Source organism: Lissotriton helveticus, chromosome 10 (genome assembly GCF_964261635.1).
Source record: "Lissotriton helveticus chromosome 10, aLisHel1.1, whole genome shotgun sequence".
Taxonomy (NCBI): domain Eukaryota; kingdom Metazoa; phylum Chordata; class Amphibia; order Caudata; family Salamandridae; genus Lissotriton; species Lissotriton helveticus.
This window is the reverse complement of record NC_136071.1, coordinates 255,264,290-255,291,657: the sequence shown is the minus strand read 5'-3', so window position 1 is coordinate 255,291,657 and position 27,368 is coordinate 255,264,290. Positions and strand designations below refer to the sequence as shown.

The 27,368-nt window shown below is 42.5% G+C and overlaps 1 protein-coding gene across 1 annotated transcript in view; it reads left to right on the top strand.

Moving 5' to 3' along the window:
• The window catches only part of OXSR1 (oxidative stress responsive kinase 1), a 633,421-nt gene that overhangs the window by 190,494 nt on the left and 415,559 nt on the right, over nucleotides 1-27,368 (top strand). Inside the window, exon 3 of the mRNA XM_078665259.1 lies at nucleotides 6,439-6,547. Coding sequence (XP_078521385.1) covers nucleotides 6,439-6,547 — 109 coding nt within the window. The remainder of the gene's footprint in view (nucleotides 1-6,438; nucleotides 6,548-27,368) is intronic.

Below are 27,368 nucleotides of genomic sequence, written 5' to 3'. Positions count from 1 at the left end.
CTACTCGCATGATGCACTCGGCATCCCATGTACCCGATACAGGCCATCTATATTTCTCTTCAAGATCCTTCGTGTAATCCACCCATAAGTCTAGATATAATATGGCATCTAAGCCATGCTTGTGATACATGAAATGTCCAGGACTGTCCCTAGGAGGGACAGGAACTGCTTCTTCGAGTAACCCTTTTCTAGTTTTTATCTGACGTAACTTCGAAAACAGAGGCATGTCTGAGTTGTACTTGCGAACACAATACACAATAATCACAGTAATGAAATGGCAAACAAATCACTCATACCACGACATAGAAATACATTAATAACAGTTCGAACAGAATACTACCTGATACACTGAAACATAACACTTGAATTTCTCGAGAACGGACTTACTAGAATTACTGGATGCACTGCTAAAACAGTACAGAACATACCGGTCTCGTAAAGAGACACGTCATACCGTATCCACCTAGGTGGACACGTCGGACTGGATCTGTGTACCCAAACCCATCGGACCAGGAACAAACTAATGAACCTGTCTAGATACTTCCCCCGCAACGGTACTCACCGGGAAGCAGAAACTGAAGGCCTCGGACTGGACTGGACTGCTACGACGTCTGGTTACTACGCATGCGCTTCGAACTTCGGTGCTTCGGTTACAGGTGGGCCTCCGGATACCTCGGACCTTGCTCTCTCGGCTTGGGCTCTGGTCGGGACGAACCGCATTCCTCATCGCCTCGTCTGGATGCCGGACCGCAGTCTCCGTCTCCTCCGTGGGCCTGAGGGAGACTTGATGAAGCAGAAATATCTGCACGTACACGGTAGAGTTCCGTCACGGCTGTAGAAGGGTCAGGGGGCCTGCGTTACATCGCCGGCGCATGGGGAAGGGGCTCGTCCCTATTCGGGCGCCATTTTGTGGTAAATAAATAATTAATTACCGGTACTATTTTTGAATACATTAATAATAACAGATAGCTCAATAAATAAGAGGCAGGATCCGTGGAATCTGAGTCTAACAGGCTTTAATCAGGCATAAGGGAAGGGACAGGATCGGAACAGCCTGAAATAGAATGGCAAGGAAGGCAGCTGCAACGTCTCACAAACAGTACATGGTATATATAGTAAAACATCACAATTACATTACATACAGTAGGCGTAACTAGTGACAAACGTAAGATAAGAACACATGGGCGTGAAAAGAAGGCGTGCACAGGGCGTGCACGAAGACATGTGATGAGAACGTCACAGAAGTGTCATGAAGTGGGTGGATACATGGAGGGGGCTACCTGAGCAGCTGGAACCTTTAACCTAGTGGTGCGCGCAAACGGACAATGACGTGTAACTGGGAGAGCTGGGGCTCTGACTTCTGCACTAGAAGAGGAGACGAAAGTCTGCGATGTCAGGGCGACATGTACCTATAGCATATCTGGTATCTGGTGTTTGGAGTACATGTTGATAGAAACTAAAAGTTATCAGAGCAAAGGCTACTTGACACTAAGGCTGGTGTAGGCATATATTCTACATGTATTGCGTGTGCTATGAATCTTCTATGAATATTAATACAGTAATTCTCTTGCATGGAGACAGAAAGACTAGACTATAACTGGAGATGTTTATGCGGTTCGTTAGCTTAGGAATGTGAAGACGGAGAGCTGAACTGATAACTAGAGGCATAACATATTCTTGGCAGACAGGCAGGCAGAGCCAGGCCAGGCACCGCGCTGCGCGGCAGGAAGTAAGTGAAGGGTCAGGGATGCAGGTGGGGGCTGCATCGCTCCTCGGAGTGGTTTCAGGAGACTGGAGCTTGAATCTGGTGTCCGGCCCTTTGAGGCCTAGTAACGGGGACAATTGGATGAATTAACGTGCATAATGTAAAACGTGGGCAACATAGGCCTAATACTCGTTGCTTTCACAGGAACTGGAAACTGGCATACTAGAGTTGGACACAACTATAATTGCGTCTTTAATCGATCATAGGGGGATATGTGCATATCGATCATGCACATATAACATAGGATGGGGAACACGTAGGCACATATAACAAGGCAAAATTCAATTTTCCTCACATTAAAGATGACTTCTTAATTGCTGTGTCAGGATGTATGTTTATTCTTGGTAATCAAATAATCAAGTACAGCATTTAGATAAGGTAGTAATCCAGGTTCCAGTTAAGGTTAAGATAAATGCCCCACCGGGAGCAGCAGCCCTGCTGCTCAGCCTCCCAAGGTAACTGACAATACACTTAAAGATGCACAGATAGAACTAAGGATGACATCATAGAGACAGCCTGAGCAACAGAGTACAAGAGACTAAGAAAGGACAAGAAAGAGAGAAGAGCAGAGAGAAGCAGGATACAACACACCTTCCCCCTTTAAACGAAAAGTTAAAGAAGATAAAACAGAGCAGAAGAGTAAAATAAAGGAACAACATAAAAACGCACAAAAATAAACACCCTCTTCAGAATGGTGGAGACTAGAGGAAACGCACAACATAAACACCCTCTTCATAATGGTGGAGAGAAGAGGTAAGTGTGAGGGTACCAACATTGTACCAACACCATGAGCTAACAAGAATAAAAGTGGTTATGGTAAACCACTTGACAAAATCAACATTAGAATGAAAATGGATCTGAACACCTCAATGAAAATTTGAGCAATAAAGGTTCAGTACCGTCAATCATGAATGAAATCTGAACACCTCTAAAAAACATAGAGCACCGAAGTGGTCAGCATACATAAGCACTAACTGAATTGAGCCCTAGGCTCATCACCAGTAATAATAAATAGAACTGTGAATCTCAATATGAATAGAACACCTCCAGCAAAGTAGAGCACCAAAGTGGTTCACAAAATGTAAGCATAAATATAACTGAGCACATCTACGGCTCCTCACAAACACTGAACATGAAAATGTAATATTAACCCCTTTTAACAAAATAGAGTTAAGCATAGATAACACTGAGCACCTCAACATAAGTCGAGCAAATAAATGACTCAGTAGCAATACGAATAAATCTGAGCACCGTTATGGCTCATCAAAAACACTGAGCCCTCTATGGCCCATCACCAATAAGCATAACAAGAATGGTGCACCTCAATAGATATTGAGCAAATAAATGGCTCCAACAAACGTAGCAAAATTATAATACCTACAACTAACCTCCAGAAGATACAAATGGAAATGAACATGAAACTGAACACCTCTAAATAATTAGAGCACTAACGTGGTTCATCAAATTTTAGCACAAATAAGTGAGCACACCACGGCTCTTCAACTTTAAACTTAACAGGAATGGAGCTCCTCAACGAAGTTGAGCACAGATATGGCTCCTCCCAGCAAGACTTGAAGAATTAATCAGCATGCATAGTTTCTTTCTTTTCGTTCTTTTTTTCATTTGAAACATTAAACCCTCAACAAATAAAACCCCCAAAAGATCCAGAATCCAGTTAACTAAAAAAAAAACAACGGAATGGAGCACCTCAATATGTACATATTGAGCATCAAAAATGGCTCCCCACTTCGAAGAAAGAATTATACTGACATGTATGAAATGACTTGCGTAAAATATCACATAATAGGTCATTAATCACAATGAACTTTAAATCATCAGATCAACAGCACCGTTCGAAAATTAATTAAAATGCAAGGTGCAGCTGACCACATTTTAAACAAAACAAATTAAAATAATAAATGTAGTCACCGTTGTCAGATTTTCGGACTTTCCTGACTTGTAAACTGAAGTGAGAATGAAAACGCCAACACTCTTTTCCTTTACAGACAGTCACCAAAAGCAAATAAATTGGAAGCACGGGGACGTCATGGAGAAGCTCAATAAGGGGTGTCTCCGAACATCAGAGCTACTTGAAGGATGCGCCGGTAGTACTTCCAAATAAAATGATGTCCTTCTGAAGCTGTAGTTGTATTAAGATGACATGGCACACATTATCAAACTGAAAACATGTAAGCGTTATTCCTTGCACCAAACAAAACTGTCTAAACACAGCAATGCACGTCGGGCACAAGAAGGTAAGAACACTGTTGAATAGAAAGGCTGTGTTGCAACAAATGACCCAGGCGGAAACAGGCAGGAACAGTACAAGGTGAACTGACTTTAGACAGGACCAAATGCCAACTTTAAAATGGTGCTACGCAGCGCACGCTGCACCGGGTGGCGCTCGGCACGTAGGTGCTTGATAATCCATTGTGATGTGCATTTCAGCAACGAAGCTTCTGTGGACGTCAGACAATCCAAGGTAAGCCTTATGCGCATTTTCCAGCTCACGCACAGTTTTTAAATGGTAACATAACAGTTAAACTGTCCGCAATGGCATCGGGAAAAGGAGCAGTCCCTGAAAGCACAGATTTATGCTTTAACTTTCACTCGGAAGCAGCACATTCACAGTCACTTCAACCCGGGACCCAATCCTTGACCCTGACTAAAGTATGAAATCATAAAATTCCACCACATGTATATGGGCTGACATCCTCGTGGCAAGAGCTCCAATGATGCAGACTCTCCGGCTCCCCTCAGGTGCACTAGCCAACTGTTCAGAGCACACCAACACAGGATTATTTCACAGATCTGATGACAGCAAAGTTTGTTTCAGAATATACTATCTACTCATTTTCAGTCACAAGAAAGTTGGTAGTAGACAGCATAAAGTATCCATGTACAAGTTCCAAGTTATTCAAATCGAATCACTTCCTTTTCTAAAATGACTGTAAGGCAGGGAGTCTCCACATGTAGCTGCATATTATATTATGTAAAAGCAGATTTTAAACAGCAGGTGACAACTTAAACATCCAACGTTTAAGCGTACTTCAACATGTACCAAACCCAACTTACTTCTGGCTGTCTGTTGTTGTAGACACTGGTGGGGCAATTAAGAGGTTGGGCATGAGGTTCAGTTAGTTTCTTCTGTTGCAGTATCTTTTTGATCACGCGTGGTTTCTTTCCTTAAATCGTCGCCAGTGTAAAATCCAATAAATTAAAGATGACTTCTTAATTGCTGTGTCAGGATGTATGTTTATTCTTGGTAATCAAATAATCAAGTACAGCATTTAGATAAGGTAGTAATCCAGGTTCCAGTTAAGGTTAAGATAAATGCTCCACCGGGAGCAGCTGCCCTGCTGCTCAGCCTCCAAGGTAACTGACAATACACTTAAAGATACACAGATAGAACTAAGGATGACATCATAGAGACAGGCTGAGCAACAGAGTACAAGAGACTAAGAAAGGACAAGAAAGAGAGAAGAGCAGAGAGAAGCAGGATACAACACTAGTGAACGAGCAAAAGAGTCTTAAATAGAATATCCTGGAAGAAAATGTGATGTTCAGTGACCAGGCTTATTTTCCTATGATCACAGCTAATATAACGGACATTACAATTATATCACGTTTTCAATTTTAAAAGCACAGTTTGAAAAGAGGCTACTAATATTGAGATTTACTTGTGAAGTAGTTGAGGTGGTGTCAGTCTTTCACCCGTTCTCCCCCCTATATTGCTTTACCACTCCCTGTTTCTGCGCCTCAGAAGGAACCCACCCCACAGATTTCCAAGGAATTCTCTGAATAGAATGTGGTTATTCCACTTTCAAACATTGTGAAGGATGACATTTCTGCATGCAAAACCCTTGCCTGCATACTTTATATATTTCATGCACTGGTGATGTTCAAACTAGACCACGACTACGCTTATAAACGTTACTTCTAAGAAACCAGTCCAACCTACTCGTCTTTTGGTTTCCAGTGGTATAGCGGTTCACTTTACTTGATAACCCCGGTTTTAAATACTTTTCATTTGCATCTAGCTTATTGCACTTATCAGTGATGCAATTCTTGGGTCTGTTTATGAAAAGAAATAGGTGTGCTCATCGCTCTGGTTTCCTGAATACAAAAATGTAATTTAATAATAGCTTTCCTGGCTGCCCCAGTACATTTTCTTGCAAAAACATATTAACACTCCATATTGTTTTTCACTGTGGTGAATTCCCTCAGCAACCAACTTAACATTACAGATTGTGTTAACATGCACGACTTTCTATTTTTTCAGAAATTTCTAAACGTATCATGTAAAAATCACCCCAGGATTTATTATAGGTAATTTCTGTATATATATATTCAGTATATATATATATTCAGTTATTAGTCCTTGTTGCTTTGACCTAGTTAGGATGGACTGTCTGAAAATAATTAATGTCCGACTGTGGTTTTTCACTGATCAACAAGGTCTTGTCAGGGTACTTTGCATTAAATCATGACTCTATGAATTGTCCAAGTATTTGTCAATAAATTGCTATAACTGCCAAGTTTTTAACATCCTATAAGTGCAGTACTAGTTTCTGACTATTTTGTAGCAGAGTGCCTTGTACGGAGCTTTGATATTCATTTGCAGTTTCCTTTTTTTAGCCTAATGTCTACATTTTCCCCATTTCTCTTTGCAGAAAGAAATCCAGGCCATGAGTCAGTGCCATCATCCTAACATTGTGTCGTACTACACCTCGTTTGTAGTAAAGGATGAACTGTGGCTGGTGATGAAATTACTAAGTGGAGGTGAGTGGTTCTCATTCTGGTCATAACATGTACCCTCCAGCTCCTGTTCTCATAGAGACAATGTTCTACGGAAATCTATTGAAGATCGCTTTTGGGTATGTTTCAGTCTTTGGAATAGTTTGCCTCTTAGACTCAATCTAAAATATTCCCTTGTGTCTAGTGATTGCATTCCATGAGATGTGTGTGACTGCTTTTCAGTTTTGTTCACCGCATTCAGGTAGCTCCTTGATTACACGTATTAGCAGGCTGCACCATTCATCATGGTGTCTTTTGTTCTGCATGTTCTATTTTGTATGCTGGGGGGGGAGGGGGGTCAATATACTGTTACAACAACCAAAATCCTTTGAACATGCGATGAGAAAACGATGAATATGGAACCTCGTAAATCAAATCTAGGGTTAACAATCTGATGGGTCGGAACTTTTGCAACAAAACATAAGAAATGGGCTCAGCAGATATTAGGAAGGGAAGTGTGGGATAATGAGTAACTGTACAAAACTAAACCTTTTCCTAAAGCTGTGTGGGGACATGGAGAGGCCAGTTCAAAGGTTGCCTACAGCACCCCCTGATGGTGGGTGACAAATGCAATACACTATCATGTCCCCCTGCAGTGTTTTCCGGAAGGTGTAACATTCGTGGAGAAAAGGGGTAGAGGAGCACAAAAAATGTATCACATCTAGTGTGCCAAATAAATTCTGACGTCCCTGGATTGACAGGAGCTAATTCAACACAGGCAGGTGTTGGTTAAAGGAGGCTACACAGTCCGTATGATCCAGTCAGGCAAGATCAGACAGTTTGCTACTAGAAAATAAAGCTGGAGCCTACGATAAGAAGTTTGGCAGACTGAGCTCTAAATTGTAACTCACATGGGCTTTTTGGGTGAACTGCTAGCCAACGAGCATTGGCAAAGCCAGTAGGTCTGGTGTTGGCCGCCAGCCTTTGTCAATACTAGTTATATTTTTTCATAGTCTTTGTAAAGCTTTGTTGTTTGGACACAAGGCGGGCCATCTTCAATCTAAAAAAACAAAACATTGGCAAACCCAAAAAGGTTTTTAGTCTAAAAAAGCACAGATTACCATAGTAGTCCCTGGCACTTAAAGGCACTACTTGTGCTCCTTGTGAATGAGCAGAATACCATCACTTACAGAGAAGTAAGCCATTTGTTGAAATGGGCAGACCCATTTCTATATGCTGTGTCCTGTATGTAGTGGGTGGCAGAAAAATGTGAATGACCCTATAACAGAAAAATTGATGAAGAGGGCTGGGTGAAAGCCCGTAACAGTAATTATATTACGCATATCGTGTTTGTAAAATCAAAAGGTCTTGGCGAACTACAGATCCGAAAAGCATAGTATGCAAATCCTGTATTTCAAGCTAGACAAATGCCAGTCTAGCTTGAAATACATCAGCGAGAGGGAAATTAAGTAAAGATGTGTGATGCACATACCTTTGCTGTAGAAGCTCACTAACTTACTGTTTTGTCTGAGCATAACAACAGGTAACACACACGCATGCCCTTTTTTTCTGGAGTTCTTTTTTTGATTTAATGAACCCGCTTGCGAACTGTTGTGACTTTGTCTAACTTTGGTAATGAAATACAGTGGTTGTGCAGGGCAGTCGTTTGTGGAAGACTGCTTAACACCTCTCATGGCTGTATCACTTTGTATGTCCGCAGTTTGAGGGCTTGGACAACTAGTAACCAGACTTCTGACAACAGCTCACGGTCATGCCTCTTTGAAGTCTTAGCAGGAATCTCAAGGTCGGTTGTCATGTGGACTTCAGACCGACCATCTCCTCGGTAGAAAGTGGTTGTCTAGAGCAAGGTAAATGGTTTGGCCATCAGTGATTCATACTTCTCTGCACTGGTTGCTGTGCTCCAAATCCATGTACTGCTGTCAATGCTGCTTTCAAATGTAGGCCACTTGGTCTGGCAGCATCCCCAGCAACCAACTCTGGTTGAACATTTGTTGGTGGCAGAAAGGGCTGTGTTTAGTCTGCGTAGATTTTGTTCTGACCCGTGCACATTCTGGGCTTATGGACTTTCAAATTCAGGGCCCTCTTGGTGTGACTGCATCATCAGCAACCAAGACTGGTAGAACGCCTGCGGGTGGCTGCGTTTAGTCTGCGTAGATTGTGTTATGGGCCGTGCACCTTCTGGGCTTGCGCAGCTCATTAATGTGTAACCGGGGGTGTATCTTGGTCAGTAAGATTGGGGGAAGGGGAGCTTCAAATTTTCCAGCAATCACACTGGCATATAATGTTAACATACATTATGCGAAGGCAGGGCTCAGGCGAGGGGCTTAAAGGGCAGTGGAAAGAAAGAAGATTGTAGATTTGTAGGGGGTACTAAGTGAGATAAAAACATAGTACTTTGTAAACTTATTAACATTTTTGAAGGTTTCCAAAACCGAGAAAGCGAGAGTGCGTCTTTTTGTCTGTAGTTTTATAAAAATTCCTGGAAAAATACGACAGAGCCCTCACCATATCCGACTGAAACCACTTGTATCCAACTAATTGCCAGCAAATACATTTATTAGGCGGGGTGTAACTCCCCAAACACCCACTCTGAAGCTACGCCCCTATTTGTAACATTCCCAGTGTGTGCTTGAGTACAGACTTAACATGTGAAACTCAGTCGACTGAGTGCCTTGCACCCCTAGTACTGATCTGCTTGCCCTTCTCTGCCCAGGGATGGGGTCACAGTAACCGTGCATGTCTCTACTGTCTGGGGCTGGTTGCATGTGATGAGCACATACAGCTGCAGCCCGCACTGCTATGGTTTGGAAGGAGTTTTTCTTCTTACCATAGCAGGGCGTGCTGAAGACTCGGTCACTGACATTGGTGATTTTTATTTCTGCAATGGGTTACATGCTGCTGTGTGCTTGTTTGTTTGTCACTGTTAGTGTGTCATATTTGCGTATGTGTGTGCTGTCTGTCTAGGTTGTCAGGGTGGCATACAGCGCCACACCTGCTGAGAACATCTGGCTTCTCAGGTGATGTCCAGGCTAACCTCATGGACATGCCCTTTGACTTGACTCGTCTTTTTGGTGAGAAAGGGAACTCTGCCTTGGAGCACTTCAAGGAATCTTGTGCCACGGCCAGATCATTGGGCCGCTTGGTTACACCTCATTGCCAGTCTAGCTTTCTCTCCTTTCGTAGCAATGGAAGGTGTTTTCAACCACGTCCACTATATCCCAGCCATCGTCCTGCTCAGCCTCCCCAAATTGTGCAAGGACATGGACACTGTTCATTCCGACCTCTGAATGGTAACCAGAAGTCATCTGCCACCCAGCCCTCGTCAGCTGCAACCTCCAAGCATTCCTAGTTTGGTTCTGCAAGACCATGTTAACCCAGTCGGAAGGAGAATTCAACACCATCTCCTCCACTGGAGGTCCTTTAACCTCAGACAAATGGGCATTGCAGATCATTCAGGAAGGCTATTCTCTTCCTTTTCCTTCTTTTCCGCCATCTCAAGAATGACTTCTGGAGGATTATCTAGCATTACTCTGAGAGGAAGTTACAGTTCTCCTGGCCAAGGGAGCTATAGAAAAGGTTCTACTTTCTGATACCAAAAAAGAATAAAGGGTTGAGGTCCATTTTGGACCGTCAGACCGTAAATCTCTTCCTCAAAAAGGAGAAATTCAAGATGCTCACAGGTCTTGTCTGCCCTAGACCAAGGAGACTGGCTGGTAGCCTTGAACTTGCAGTATGCGTATTTTCACATCCCCATCCGCTTGCCCACTGGCGTTACCTGCGGTTCAGGGTAGGCCAGGAGCACTTTCAATTGACTGTGCTTCCATTTGACCTTTACCCCTCGAGTGTTCACTAAGGTGCGGCTGTGGTTGCAGCTAATCTGCGTAGTTTGGAGGTATCAGTCTTTCCCCTATGACTGGCTGTTGAAGGCGCTTACGTCCCAGGCTGTCTCCCACCTCCAGACTACGGCAAACCTCCTGCATTCCCTGGGGTCTCTAAAACATTACAGTAACACCTGACTCCTTCTCAGATGCTCCCTTTCATCTGAGCTGTTCTGGAATTTGCAGTTTTGCGCTTAACCTCCCAAGCAGCGGGTCCTGGATATTCAGGATATAGTACCAATGTTTAAGCCTCTTTCCTGGATTTCTGTGAGAATGGCTCGGAGGCTGCTGGGACTCATGGCTTCCTGTATCCTGTTGGTATACCATGCCAGATGGAGTATGCAGGCTGTGCAGTAGGACCTGAAGTTCCAGTGGGCGCAGCATCAGTGGAGTCTCTCCGATGTGGTCCAGATGTTGGGGCGAACTGCGAAAGATCTGCAATGGTGGTTGAGGAACTTCATTAGTGTCTGAGGCAGACCCCTCTTCCCCCCCCCCCCCCCCCGCCAGATTACACACTAGTGACAAATGTGTCACTCCTGGGATTTTGCGACCATCTGGGAGAGTTGGAGATCAGAAGACACTGGTCTCTGGCAAGGTTGAGACTCAATTTCAATTTGTTGGAGCTCCAGATGATTCGGTTAGCATTGAAAGCATTTCTTCCCTCTGTCGAGGGAAAGTTAGTGCAAGTGTTTACAGACCACATCCCAGCCATGTGGTACTGCAACAAGCAGGGTGAGGTGGGTTATGGAACCTTTGTCAAGAGGCCCTGCTTCTCTTGAGATAGCAGGAAAGCAGGGCATAACCCTGTTTATTTAACACCTGTCAGGTTCTCTGAACACCAGGGCAGACTAACTCAGCCATCGATGCCTAGCGGATCACAAATGAAGTCTCCATCTGGAGCTGGCCCAAGGTCTCTTTCAGCAGTGGAGAGAGCCTGAGTTAGGTCTGTTCACCTCCGAAGAGAATGTGCAATTTCACCAGTTTAACTTGCTGGAGTTTCCAAAGCAGCTATCGCTCAGTGACTCTTTTCGTCATGAGTGGAGCTCAGGCCTCCTGTACGCCTTCCAGCCCATACCACTTCTGCCCAGAGTTACAGTTAGTCTATGGAAAATAGGTCCTAAGTGTTTATGTGTTGCTAATAACTTTGGCGCTGTTTGATGAATGTACTGATGACCATCAATAGGTAATTAATATATATTATTATATATATTAATTACCTATTGGCAGTCACCATAGGTAGTTAATATATATTATCTATATTAATTACCTACTGGCAGTCCCCGTAGGTAGTTAGCTAGAGCCTAGTTTCTTAAGACCAAGTGTTTACACTCACAGACCCACACACCCACCCACTCAGCCACTCTCAAAGGCAACAGGTTACAGTTAGGATTCAAAAGTTAAAAAACATAGAAATTCACTGAAAAAACAAAGATTACAAGGACTTTATAGTTCGGCTCAGATTTCACTTGTGCAAAACCGGAGAAATTCAGCAGTTCTAGTTACTTGAGCGAACTAGAACTAATTCCCCTGCAGTGCACTGCTTATTACTTCACATATTACATCACTCATGACATTGTCAGTGACATCACTGAGGATATCTCAAATGTCATCACTGATATCATTAATTGAATGTGTTTCCTAAAAGTTTGAGTGCTAAAGATATACAGTAAGATACTACAAGAGTTAAATGAATATACTTTCTTTAATACTGAGTGATACTATTTCTAACATATATTATATGAGTGGCTGTTTGAGTGGCTGTATTGGTAAATAAGTGGGTGTGTGAGTAGCTGTGTGAGTGAGTGGCTGGCTGTGTGATTTGTTGTATTGGTGACTGAGTGCCTGTATGGATGACTGAGTGGCTGTGTGAGCAGCTGTATGAGTGAGGAAGTGGGTGTGTGAGTGGCTGTATGGATAAGTGTTTGACTTTGTGAATGAAAAAGCAAATCAATGAATGAAGCTATAATGGCTTTAATTCCCAGGCTTGCCATTTGTTGACTGACTAGCACGGTTAGCTGACTCAATCAAAGATAATGTAGTAGGACATTCTTGACTTTCATGTGCAGTTAAAAATCTTTCTGCTGAATTGCAGTTTCCTTGGGAAATATCAGTTACGAAACGTGAACACACACAACTCTGTATCCCTCTGTTGCACCCTTGTATTCTGCATTTGATAGAGATCTCTAGACGCAGATTCCTTACCTTTTGAATTTCCCAGGTTTCAGGCTGGGTCTGGAAGATTTTTCGTGAGCAGTATCCCTACGAGCCGGTAGGTGGCGCCGATCAGCTCTGCATGCGTCATCTGTGTTGTCTGCCCCGGAAGTGACGGCCGCAGTACCTATATAGATGCCATCTAGGCGCACTGACATCAGTACATTTCTTTCTGCACCAGCCATCGCTGATCCGGAGAAGAGCTACTCCTCAGTCACTGTTTCACTATTTTTTTCCCCGCCATTTTATCTAGTTTGTTTGATGTTTTGTTCTCCTGGTGTGTAGGATGCCATCCAAGAAGACCGGATTCAAGCCCTGTGGATCCTGTCAATGGCTCATGTCAGTGACGGGCTCACATCTTGTCTGCTTGTGATCTATGGTACGCAACCAGAAGCTCTACGATACTCTACAACTTTCCTCAACTGAACATCTCCCTGCTCTACGATACTCTAGAACACTCTACTCGAATGTACAACTCTCTGCTCTACTCGAACACCGTACAACACATTACTCCAGCTATGCTCTTCCACTATGTGCCCTTCCACTCTACTCTGTGCCACTTAGCACAGCTCTTTGCTGTTGCACTGTACACCACTTAAAGCTGCTGTACAACATGGCTAAAAAACATTGGCTAAGTGGCAAAGCCAATAGTTCTTGCGTAGATGAAACCTAATGGCTTTGCAATGCTAGTTTATTTTTCTTGCTCCTCTGAACCCCTCCCTGCTCATGCCACCCAACATTTTCTCTCCCACCCAATCTGTCCCCTCCCCCACCCCTCCCAGTTGTTTAAGTTTTTATTTATTTTTATTCATCCCCATACCGGCTCCCTCAAGTCGCATTTGTTTGACATTAGATTTTGGGGGGGGGGGGGTAGCTACTGTTAATTTCTTAATGCACACGTTTGAGCACATTTCATGACTTTTTTTCGTAAACATTTTAGTTTACTACTATAATACAAAAAATAGCCGCCAAGCCATGCTGTATCTTCGCTCGTACATGGTGATGGTATACATAATCCTTTTAGACCATAATAGCATCAGGACATACAGACATGTACACATCATCCTGCTTCATTTATAAACCTTTTTAATGTTTTTTTTTGCCCATGCTCTTCAACATCGACAAAGAAGCAGATTATTTCTTGTTGCTGATGTCTAACAGCATCAGGGAAAAAAATGTAACAAAGCAAATAGATCTATAATGTTTTTAAAAAGAGATAACAAGTGAATTTACTGTGCAGGGTTACAATGCTTGAGACATTTGGTAACAATGCATGACTGATTAAGATTTTTTTCTTAAATTTTTTTATTGGCTTTCACAACAAATAACTAGCATTTGGGACTCCCCGGGGACTCCTCTTTGCCTTAAAGATGGGTTGGTTGCTCCTATTAGGGAAGGTGGAATTTCCATTTGGTCAGATCTGGGGGATACTAATGGGGTGTACCTGTGGGAAATATTGAAAGCTAAGATAGGCCCTGGATTCTCCAAATTCAAGTTCTTACAACTGAAATCCTGGTTCGAGGCAGAGAGCGGGGGTTTAATGGGAGATTGGGAAACTGAGATCCTCTTTATGTCAGACCATCTGATAAAGAGAGACGTATCAATTTGGTACAAGAAATTGGTCGAAGCAGACGACAAAGATATTCCATCTCAGGCTTTGGTGTGGAGACAATCTCCCTTTGAATCTGTTATAGATGAGTTATTAGAGCCCTCCTTAAATCTTCTCTACAAATATACAAAATATACAAAATCAGCTAGCCTAAAGAAAAACAATTTCTTTGTTACCAATCAGATCTACTATACCCCAGCTAAAATAGCAAAATTTGCCCAACCCCCGAGGCGAAATGTTATAGATGCATGGCCCGTAAAGCAAATGACATATCACGGTTAATGGGACTCTAGTCTTTTTTGCCGATGACCGCTCCTCAACAAAGATCTTGGTAGCGAAGGACAGAGGACTTTTACTGTGTCTTATTTTACTAGCGCGCAGGGAAATCTACCTGAAATGGTAAGACTGCAACCCCCCAAGAATGGAAGAATGGTTGAACTCTGCATTTGCAATGGCTCGCCTCGATATTGCCAGTGTTGGGAACACCTCAAATAGCCTCTGGCAACCTCTTATTGCCATGGGCAGAGATCTGAGATTGTGTAGACAATGAAGCGCGAAGGCTCCCGGTCCTATGATTACACCTTAAAACTCCAGTGTAAGGAGTTGGTCGGGGGACCTAAGCATGCGCAGTCGGCCGGAGGGAGCCCAGGTCCATAAAAACAGCTGTAACATTCTGCAATTTGTTTAAAGGTGAGATGAGGACAAATATATATTTTTTTTAAATAACCAAGTAAAACATGAGAAAAGCAGCTTTGCAGTATACAAATAGTAACCAATCATATGCATAACACAAGCACATGAAACCTATCGGGCGGTTCACCAATTAATCCAGCGAGCATGTAACTCCACTCACTCTTAAGCTACAATACATCTAGGATATGTTGCTTTTAGGCCTTAAACATTCGGGTGGGCGTGTGTCCGGTGAGTCTGTGATGAGTCGCAGTATCTCAGCCCATTCCATCAGGTCATCTTCAATTTTTTATCTGTACGTACTTTTCTCATATGATTCGCTTCAGACTTTGTTTTTTTTTTTATTTCAATTTTGGTACTTTGTAATATTGCCTATTGTCATTCAAGTATCAAGAAATGAACAACAAAACGACCCACAGTCCTTAAAGTGTTCTGAAGTTTTGTTTGCACTTCTTCTTTAAATAGAGCTTTAATTCATTCTTTTATAAAATAAAAAAAATAATCTGAAAGTAGCTATAAGCTCAAATTTTATTCAAGAACTGTTAATGAATTCCAATTTTGCTTTAATTTCTGGCGACATTTTTGGAACGTGTATCTGTTACCTTTTATTCGCACCACTTTAGTAGACTATGAACAGTTTGAACATTTGATATATGGACAAACATAAAATGATAAAACAGGAGATATCAGCAAAAAATTTTGAACTGTTGCCTATATTAAGTATTATTAACTGAAACAGAACTGAAAGAGGGTATTTCTTAGTGTCACAAAATATTTGTACTTATTGACATATTTTGCTGTGTCATCTATTTGTCCCATACAGTTTCTTGGAGTGTCATGGGATAGAAGGGGGTGGAAGAAAGGTGGAAGATGCCATAAAACAGTGTTGAGACGACTTCTGAATTGCTATAATGCAGCCTTCCTGATGTCAGCAATGGTCTCCCCGCATTGGCAGGTTGTCTTAAAATCTAGCTGGGGCTCACCATTCACCTACTTTCCCCTCTTCAAAACATGCAGTCTGTCAGCACAACGCCCTTAGGTAACTGAAATGTGGCACCCAGCACTTAAACATTTTCAGGAAGTTTTAATCATATCAAACCAAAATTCAGACTGCTGGCTCTTTTCATTACATATTTTATCCAGAAAGAAAGCATTTGCTAACTAGTTCTGTTCTGCCTTCTCGTTACGTAGGAATGGGTTGGATGCTAAAATCTAGTGTCATCATTCAGTCCACACTTCTAGTCATCTCGGTAGATTTCTCTTCCCTGCTGTCACACAGGTTTCTCCTCTTCTAATAACATTTCAATGCAAGAAATACCCTTAGCAACACAATTGCAAATTCCGTGTTACCAGTTGTTTCATGTGTTTCCTCTGGGGATTGACTTTACCATGCATTTGACTACAATGTGACGGATGCCACAAGGCTCTGCAATGCGATTGCCGTGTTCTCTCCACAATCTCCCCCTCCCTGACAATTTTGTGCTTAACAATAATTTCATCAATAAAACATTTTTGTACTACCCTGTTTTCAAAACAAGCAGGCTTAAAGGCCCACAAACGACACTGTACAGGAAGCTTTCTTCTGTGGAACGAGCTACGGTCCTGCAGAAAAACCTTCATTCTATAATAAATAACAACCATATATCCTAGGTGAGCTAATCTTTACTTCCCGAATATGCCTTTTACAACTTCTCCATTTTGCTTCTGAACATTTCAGCATACCTTTATCCAGCACTCTGTGGACCCATTCACTTGTACTCTCGCCTCTCCTCTGCTTCACCGCCTATCCCCCCAAATGAGTATTCCTTGCATAGATCCCCCAACCTCTCCTTACTTTCGTTTTAATGCACCAATGCTTGTGTCTTTTTAGGTCTGGCATTAACAAAGACCGTTTGTATTTACTAAAATGTTATATATATTTACTGTAGGAGGTTTCAGCCTGCGCTCTTCATCCATTGGTCTGTTTTTGTGCCAGTTAAATCATGGAGACGTGTGTCAGCCCACCATTGACTTAACTTCACTGTGCGTGTCAGCATTCTGCTGTTTGCAGACAAAATAGGCATAGTGCCAGGGACTACTATGCCAATGTGTGCTTTTTATTACCCAAAAATATTTTTGCTTTTAGCCAATGTTTTTGTATTCGTGATGGCCCAGCAGCTCCCCAAATTACAATGTTATACCAAAACCAAGACAATACAAAAAAAATTTGACAAAATACCAGGGTTGTCGACTTTTTATTCTTTCGATCCTCGGGATCACGGTTCGATCACTGGCTCCGGCGGCAGGGGTCTGCCCAGCACCATGTGACTCTGGGCAATAGCTCGATTAATCTTCCCACCGGCCCCCAGCGCCGAGATACCCCTTTGGGGGTGATTCGTGCGCTATACAAGTACTAGATTTACATTTTTATTTTATTTTTTTAAGAGGCGTTGATCTAATGAGCAATGCAAGTGAGTTGTCCTTCTGATTTTTGTTTTACAAGCTATGCTGTATCAGAAGTTGTTTGTGGCTGCAATTTCAACGATTTTACATTTGCTAACTGATGGGCGTTCAGTTTGTGTGATATTTTGCGTTTTTCTCTTGTGGGAAACTATTGTAAGGTATGGTCTTAGCAAAATGAGTTGACCTTTGCATTCCATTGAAGTCACCAAATTCCTCATCTAGGCAGTTAGGGTGTTGACTGCATGGATGACAGACCCTCCGCTTTTGTAGTCTGAGGTTGAATAAAAACACCTCCTTTCACCAATGAGTGAGCATCTTCTGTCACAATTTGGGACAGCCACCATTAGTGGCCTGCAGGCTATGTAACAGGTGACGGCTACATTGAATCCTTTGAATGTAAATTGGTGCTGATTGAGGTTTACAGAGAGCGGGAAATTGTTTTGAGGACTTGACCCGATGGTAGATAATACTGTGTATTGCCTCCAAATTATTTGGTCATTTTGTGAACAGAGTGCGCAGCTCAGTGGCTCATCCGACATCAACCGAACATCCTTCATCAGCACATTCAGTATCCGTGCTAAAAACAGGCCTTATTGTGTGTTCAGGGCTCACATGCTATAACCTGGCCACCAAGACGGAGCACTCACCGCTTCACCGTCACTGAGCCTCCACTCTTTGGAGCCAACCACAATATCAGCTATGCTGTTCATATTCTGGAACTCTGACATTGTCCGGAAAGTAACCACACACAAGAGAAGGGAACTTGAAACATATTTTATTTTTAAAAAGAAAAACAGGTGTGTTTTGAAGTTAATTCCTTTGCGGGTACATTCTGCCACTTAGTGGCATACAAAAAAAGTCCAATGAAGCAAGGAATACTTCTAATTTTCTTTAATTGTTATAATACAGTTTCATGCAAAATAAGAGAAATGTATAAGGACAACACATACATATTACTTCTTGTGTTCCATATCTTCCGCTGTATCATCCGCTTTTTTGCTAGATACTGTTTTCATTACTTTAATGTTTGTTGATGACATCTAACCACCAATGGAGTGTATGTAAGCCACCATTCAACCTCTCCGCTTCCTCCCTAATCCTGGCCCGCCCCCAATTGAATGGCAGGAGTGAATTTATATGTTCGAGAATTACATAATTGCGCGGGATGGTCAAAATTTTAACCGTAGTAGGATGAAAACCTTACTAATCAGTGCCCCTTGCTAGTAAGGCCAGCCTGTTTTCAGATGTTTACTGGTTGTTGTGGATCAACTAGTTTATCCAATTGCAGATGTCTACAAAAGGCTAAACGAAGACTGGAAGCAAGGCTTGCCAACTGCGAACTTTCCAATGGCGCGTCATAAATTTAAATCTCCACCACAAAGCTCAGATGAGTCAGTGGAAGAATATGTAGCACATTTCAGGAAGTTGTTATAACGTGTCCATTTGACAAAACGACTGATGGAACTAATAAAGGATCACCTTCGTGTTCAATGTCATAGCAAGAAAATATAGCAGAGGTTGTTTGCAGCAAAAAAACAACTTTGAAGGCAGCCATCGAGATTGCTAAAAGTGTCCTAAGAGTCAATTGCCTACCAACATAAAGGGAACGAGAGGAGAAGACGTGGCTTTTATTGAGGAGACAAAAAATGATGTGAATGTTGTGAGCACGAAAACTGGCTATGGATTCAAAGGTTTTACCATTGTGAATGATGATACTGTAATCAAAGGGTCCGTTTCAGGAAGACCTTGCACTAGGTGTGGGAGCTATTACCATTCTTCCTGTTTTTAAAAGAAACAAGAAAAGTAATGCATTGCACGAAGATTGCAGAAAATTGGGCGAAAACTCACCAGGATCTGTAAGAGTAAGGTTAAGGGGAATGTTGCCTCTATTGCCAAAGAAATATTCTATTCTGAAAGCGCTTTTGAGTTTGGTAGTGGAGGAATACAGTCGGGGGAAGGAAGTGTAGACCCAAAGCCACTTTCCTGATAAACAGAGCTGGTAGATCTCATGGTAGATTCTGGTTCCATGTTCACTATCATCCCAGAGGATATTTGGTAGAAAAAGTGAGAAAGGACCACATTAGACCTTGAGGATATAAACTCTACAGACTTTCAAGGGAGCGCTATTGTTAATAGCTTTTTGTAGGAGGCGAATGATGCAAAGTTTACGTGGCCACGCTCAAACCTCCAGTACTGGGTTGGGTACATCAATTCAACCTTCATATAATCATTAATCTGCTGGCCAAGGACTAAGTCATGGTGATGGAGGACACTGATGTGGGAGAAATAGTCCGTAATGACAATCAGGTGTTTATGGCTGACCTGGGAATGTTGAAGGGTTGTGTAGAAAGGATTGTACTTCAAGAGCCCTGTAAAAGACCGAGCCAGGCAATTTCTCACTGTAATCAGAGAATAGGCCAAAGGACTATTAAAGGAAATGGTTCAGGAAGAGGATTGAAACTGTGGAGTTGGCACAGTGAGTGACACCTATACTCGTCACGAACAAGGCCGACATTAGATGACTATTACATTTCAAAGTCTGAAGCTGAATAGTTTGGTTGCTAGTTTCCCTCTAGTCAACACAAGAGAGAAGATATTAATTTTGAAAGAGGCAAAGTATTTCTCCAAGCAGAAGCGCATATGATCAAATAAACTTACACCCTGACTCAAAAGCACTCACTGCAATTAGTACACCTAATCATGTTTTTCAGTGCAATTGGCTTCCCTTTGGTCTTGCCTCTGCTGCAAGTATTGTTCAGCACATGGTGCAAGACATCTTTAAAAATCAAGCACAGACTGTGTTCTTTCAAGACAATATTCTTGTTTTTGGCAAAAACTGTGGACAAGTATAACCTGCGTTGAAACAAGTTTTGGACAAAATAAGAAATTCCAAAATTACTGAAAAAAGGAAAGTGCCAATATCTTAAGGAAGAGGTGAAATACCTAAGACTACACCATCTTTGCCCAAAGATCTGGCCAAAAATATGACCCAGTTAAAGCCATTAGGGATGCTCCACAAGACCAAAACGCAGAGATCAATATGAATTAAGATCCTTTTTGGGTTTAGTTCATTTGTAAGCCAAATTTGTGAAGAATTTTACAGGCAAGAATTAATCTCCCATGGTACTATTGATAAAACAAATATTTTTGTATGGTGGTGTGATCAACAAAAAGCTTTGAGAGGGTAAAAGGTGATACTGCTAATGCCGTAATTTTGACACCTTTTGAACTTAAGTGGAATATTTAAAGACTGATCTATTGGGATTGAATGTGACCATAAGCCATCGTTCAGAGTGTTGCAGCTGGGTGGTATGAGTAACATGCCAGCTAGTATTGAAAGGTTGCCAGCCAGATTACAGAATTTGAACTTGAATACATCCCCAGTTGGAATAATAAGCTAGGGAACTAGCTCTCACCTACCCTGACCCCATTTTGCAGGAGATGAATTTGTAACTTGCAGGAGTTTGTGGCATGTATGTATGATGTATTGGTTCTTTTCAAAAGGGGAGTGGTTAGCTGCGCTATTGGAGGATAAATGTAGTTGGGGGTAACAAAAATCTCTTAATTAAGGGTGGTGTTACAGAGAACTGTTTTAAGTGTAGAAACTGGACCTTATTTTAAGATTTTGGTAAGGTGTCAATTGGAGGCGATTGTGTTGATGCAGGGAAAACGTTTTGGCTCTCCTTTAACATTGAGGAAAGGAGTACATGAGCTTGCATATGAAGGACATTGGGTCATCCTTAATGGTCAAGCACATCAAGTAAAACCTTTGGTGCCTTTAGATGTAAAATCATAGGCCTAGTGGATTTCTTCGTCCTGGGTGGGGCAGCTTTGGAGTAAGCCCTCCAGTTACCCTTCCCAAGGGAACAGAAAGACTGCATGCCACTTTTTGAGGGGTGAGAGCACTTGACCATGCATGGGGTGGCCATACTTCCACTCTAAAGGCCCCTTACCTTTTTCGCCATCCATGGGGAGATTGGAGGATTTATCCCCAATCTGTCCCATGTCGCCCCAACCCCAGGGACGTAACACAGGCCCACGCATCCCCCGCAGTGCGGGGGGGCCCTCAAGCTCAAGGGGGGCCCCCTTAGCACTGCACTTCGGCTTGAGAGCTCCTAATATAGTCCAAAGGGGGCCCCTCCACGGACCTGGCAGGGGGGCCACCTCAATTATTGTTACGCCGCTGCCCAACACCCTCCTCTAGAAAGCGGGATATCAGGCAGAAACCCCACTGGATAGCAGGTATATATTTGTATTTGTTTCTTTTTAGATTTTTACAGAGGGACCGTATTGGGGGCCGGCGTGTCCTGGCCTCAAACCATATCTCCCCCCCCCCCCCCCCCCCCCCCCCCCTCCACCCCACCCCCAGCAGTCTACATTTTTAAATAGGGTTGGGTAGCCCCATCCTGGCATTGGGATAACGCCACAACAGTCTTTCCGCCCCAATTGTCCGGGGAATATGAGAGGATTTACACTGCCCACCCACCAGCCAAATTCCCAGTGGATGCCCCAAAAATATTTTTTTCATGAAAGAATTGGGTGGGAGCAGGCCCGTTCGAAGGCGCTTAGGTCATCCCCTTCCCATGGCAAGCAAAAGTGATTTTTCTGGGTGTAGTTTTGACATATGGGCTGACAGAGTGGCTAACCTCCTCTTCTGCCTCATCCTGGTGGCAGACGACTGTGGTGCCCAGGGGTGGTAGATGCAGTGTAGTACCAGGATGAATAAGGCTGCTTATATAGTGCGACAGCGACCCATGATGGGCATCTCAGTGCTGCATTATTAGGAGAAGGCATAATGTAATGGACAAACCCCTCACAATACTGGGATGGGCAAACCCCTCACAATACTGGGATGGGCATATAGAAGATAAAAAATCCAATTTCTCCTCTTGACGTTGACGGAAAGTCCACCAGACTACCATGGGGAAAAAGTGAGAAAAGTAATAATTGGGCGGGGTGCTGTACCATCCACAGTATTGTGGTATGTAGGTCTTCTTGTCGCAAACAGACTGGTTTGGTTGGCAGTGGACTCTTGGCAAGCTCTGGCACTGTCTGTCGAAGGTTTGGTGAGTTGAGACCTGTATACCCTAATTCTGCGGATGCTGGCAACATTGGTCAGGCCACATTCATTCTGGACCAGTGTTTGTACTCCTATTTAATGTTTATTATATTGCTTTACCTTCAGTGATCAGATTTAGAATATAGGTCCTGAAAATGCCATACACCTCTTAGTAGGGTCAGTAGGAATAGCAGAAACACGTCGACCCTCTTATCACATAAAGGATGGAATGATCTCCCCATTCCTCTTTTAATGTGCACCATGAAGCATTTTTAAGTAACCTTTTCACTCACCTTTATCACACTCAACTTCACCTATACCCAACAGCTCACATAAAGCTGTCCTCCGAGGTATCATCCAAGAGCTCCTCTCCAGGTTCTGAGAGTTGTAGCCCATTTGTTTGTGGTGTGAGGAGGAACCTGATGCCACCACTTGGTGGGTGAGAGTCTTCCGTCCTTAAAACAGATATTTTATTTCTTATTTTGTTTGTCTCCTTTCTTTTAGAGACTTACAGATAATTAATACGACCCTGTAACTTTTTATCCTGATCAAACCCCCTGCATCCTTTTGTGCGTTAGGATCACTCTGGCACTCTCAGCCAATGGTGACAATAATAATACTGTGTTATCAAGCTTGTCCTGATTGAAGCACTGACACTAGTGTGTGTATGGTCCCTAATGCACATCATTGGAACAGATCAAAACTGTAACCATGTGCATGCCTTGCACACACATGGACTTTACTGGTTCCTGTTGCATGCGATAGACTTATCGTCTGAAATGTTTGGGTAGGTAGGGGGTAGGAATTTTGAGGAACCCTGCACATTCCAGAACTGTACCTCACATAAAGGTGAAGATGATTATAGCCCAAGTTTAATGTTTGCAGGGCATTATGGGTAAGAAATTGTTGTGGGATCTACACAAGACGCCACTCTGTACTGCTCTGGGTATCTATTTTTTAGGAATGTCTGGGTTTGGTAGGTATCTGTGGGCATTGGCCGAGTTCTGGCCCAAATACCGCAGCTACCCACATCGAAGAATGAGTCAGTTTGAAAGACAAAATGTTCATTTTTTTTTTCCCCTGTTGCCTTTTGGAGGCTATCCTGTTGCAGATGCTAGCCCAGCCACACAAATGGAGTGCGTTTTTATCGGTTGTAGTGTGGGAACACATTATAGTAGAATATTTATTATTCCAATTGGCTTTCTCTCCATTTTTAGCTTCAGGTGGTCACCAGTGTGAAAGAAATATCCCGTTTTGCAGAATGCCATCTCAATCACATGATATTGTGGGATAATCCCAAATTCAGACCTGTATAAATAACCACTGTTTCTGAACTCATTAGCTTGAGAAGGTTTAAAAAATAAATGTTTCTTTCAGACCCTTGTCTTCTTTATTAGAGGTGATCATTGGACTTGATTCATGGGCAGAACACAGAGAATACATCCTTATAAGCATGCTACTCAGCTGTTGGCTCTGAATATCATGTATTTGAACAACCATCAAACCCTACATATATCTGTGGCTAGAAGATTCTTCTGGAGGCAATGATGTATTGCATATGTAAATCAATCATCATATCTACTTTTCAGAAACGTGTAGCGCTCTGTGTTCACCTATTGGTTTCTCACCTGTTCCTACCACAAATAGCTAGTAGGTAGAAGCCACAAAAAATAAGAAATGTCAACTGCCAATCAGAAAAGAACTCCGCCAGATCCTGAAAGCTGGGAAGATGGAGATCTTAGCATAGCAAACCTTTTGTTGCCGTTTTAAGGGGAAAATATACACTTTATTGCACAGCATTTCTTTTGTTACACATATCCAGAAAACCTAAAACGCTGTTACATTTTGGTTGTTTTCTTAGTTCTCTTCAGGGGATACATGACCACTTGCTACCATTAACATCCCCAACATGAGTAAAAAAATTGCAAAGTTGGCATGGGTAGCTTTTTGTTGAAATTTTTTTTATGAAGGCCTAAGCACAAATTGTCACACATCATAAAATGTTCTTTACTTCTGCGGGGAGGGGGGGAGTAGAAGTGTGGTTTGGGGGTGAAAGCAAAGCCTAATCGCTTAAAGGGTTAAGATTTTAGATATTCAAATTTGAGTGGGGATTAATTCGGTATTGCGTTTCTAATGAGGTTTCACATATATATAGAAATATTTTTTTCAGTATTGTCACTAGGCACATTGGTCACTGATGTTGCTGCGCTGTTTAGGTCGAGCCTAACAGTGCAGTTCACCGATTGCTTGCCACTGGTTGACATTACGGTCTCTCTTGCCAGCTTGCTATTTAATGACTTTTTGTGTCTATCTTGTCGATCTTCTTTGTCCTTCTCATGTAGCATAACCTCTTAACCATCTCTTTGACAGGCTGGTTTCTATTCTTCCACCGCTCACTTTTAGGGAACTACGCTCTCCATGAGAGTGCTTGTGTTCCTCCTCAAATGCGCTTTGTGCTCTGTGGTTCTGTCGTGTTTAGTTCATTCCCCACGATGAGCTCCATTTTTCCCCCCTCATGTGCTTCTACCCCTTCCCCATGTTATCACCCATGTGTCCTGCTCACTCACTAGTGCTTTCCCCTCTGCTGGCCATTTTCTTCTCCCCCAGGTCCCCCACGCCATAGTGTGTACTCTTCCATGTTGCCGTCTCTTGTGTGCGGCTGAGGGGTTATTTGTAGGATGGAGGAATGCAGGGTAACACCTACCTGGGAGCTCTCCCAGGATCACGTTACACTACACTCTTCTGGATTGTGAAACCTGGCCTGCACCTCCTTCCTTTCCAGCTGGAAAGAGTGATCTGTCCTAACTAAAAGATCAAGGGCACTGTGTGAACAAATATAATTAATATGGTGTGTCCTTAACCCCTTGTATGTGCGGTGAATTTTCGCGCTGTGTGTGTGATTTACATAGTGGGCGGGATTCGGATGGCCCCCGTCCGCACACACCCACCGTGACGCATGACGGCTGGGGGCAGTCATGAGCATGCAAGGGGTTAATGTTGCAATTTTAACAAATAACTTTGGTTGAGAAGATTTAGGACCATATGTACGAACATTTTTAGCAGTCTGAATCAGAAAATCGTGCTGTTTGCGACTGCTAAAACAGCTTTTAGCATGTACTAACCCGATTTTGCGAGTCAGTAATAGGTTACCGACTCGCAAAATAGGGCTTGCGAGTCGGTATTAGGAAGGGGAGTTTCCCTTCCTAATAGCAAGTCGCTGGGGCATGTATGCATGTTTTGCGACTGGAATGCGGTAGCAAAACATTAATATTTTACCTACTCGTGAAGGAGGTGGTAAAACGAGTCCTCAAGTGGTTCCCCTTTGTGAATGTGGGCGCCAACATTATTTAGGAGCAGGCAGTGGTCCCATTGCCCACTGCCTACTCTTAAAAACTGAAAAGGTAGCTTTTCATTTTTTAAATGATTCTCGTTTTTCTTTAAGGAAAACAGGTTCCTTGTCAATAAAAAAAATGAATGCTTTATTTAAAAAGCAATCACAGACATGGTGATCTGCTGACCCCATCAGGCCACCATCCCTGTGATTACAGTCCATTCCTAATGGGCCGCAAATTTTAACTTGCGACACCAGTGGGACTCACAAACCGTGTCCGAGACACTGTTGTACATCACTTTTTGTGAGTTCCTAATTGCAAGTAAAAAAAAAAGTCACAATTAGTAAAAAATAAATGAAATCCAGTATTTGTAAAGTGGGAATAAGTACTCGAGGGTGTTTAGGCGCTGGGGGACATCTGGAAGAATGAGCAAGCTATTGCAGAGAGTCACATGGTTCTGGGCTAACCTGCCGCCGGCACCGGGGATCAAACCCTGAGCCCTGTGTTCCGGAGTCTGCCGGCCTCTTCCCTTGTGTCCTTGCTGCAAATAGCCAGGTCACGACTTTCTTCTGTGAGTATATGCAATCCGTATACTTTCACAGGCCTGTATTGGCACTTTTCAACAAGGATGTGATAATTTTTAGGTGACATTACCAGCATATTTCATCCGGGTTGTGATTGTTTTAGGTTATAGTACGTGCACTTTTTATCAGGATTTGGACACTGTGAGGTGAAAATAAAAGCTATTATCCCGAGTGTTGTCATCGTTTTAAAGAGCAGTGGCATCAATTCTCATCGGAACTGTCATAGTTCTGCGGCACCGGGCCATTACTAATCATCATGGCTCGCTGTGTTGTTAGTTGACAGTACTGGCCCTTCTCGTTAGTACTATGATAATTGATAAGGTACAGTGCCATGACCTCTCAGCATGGTGATGTGATGTTAATGTAGCAAATACATTTTCTGTTTTTAACAAGGCTGCTATATAGTGAATGGGATGGAACTTGGAAGCCGCACTTCTCAGTCTGTATTTTAATAGGACAATGAAGGTTCTTATCAGGAAAACTGCTTTTCTGCAACTTTGCAGCACGTTTAATGGGGCAATACTGGCAATCACTCAATAATATTGCCATTCTTTAATGTGATTATACCGTTTCGTTTCATAAGTCTTTATTTCGGCAAAATATACCATAAAAGACCACACAGAATAAAACACAATATAACATTAAAACCAACATGATACATAAATTACATAATACACAGGACATCGCTAGCTATTCAGTAACATACATAAAAATCATAAAAGCAACATTCATTTTATACACATCATTAAGAACCATTTTATTACAATAATTGATGATAAATTAAGACATTAAGTCAATTCAAACGCATTGCTAATCACTGGATACCACTACTAAAAAACCCTTCATGAAAAATAATTTGGGATGATGTTGTTAAAGCCATTCTGTACATACACACTCCGATCCGGCCGATAATAAATCTCTATGTTAGATCTTTCCAGAAAATGATGTTTTCTCTCTAGTCTTGTCTTTAAGGGCCGAGGGTAGCGGGACCTAGGGTAAAAATCATGGAGTCCCCAGACAGAGATCGGTCCATCCCCTAA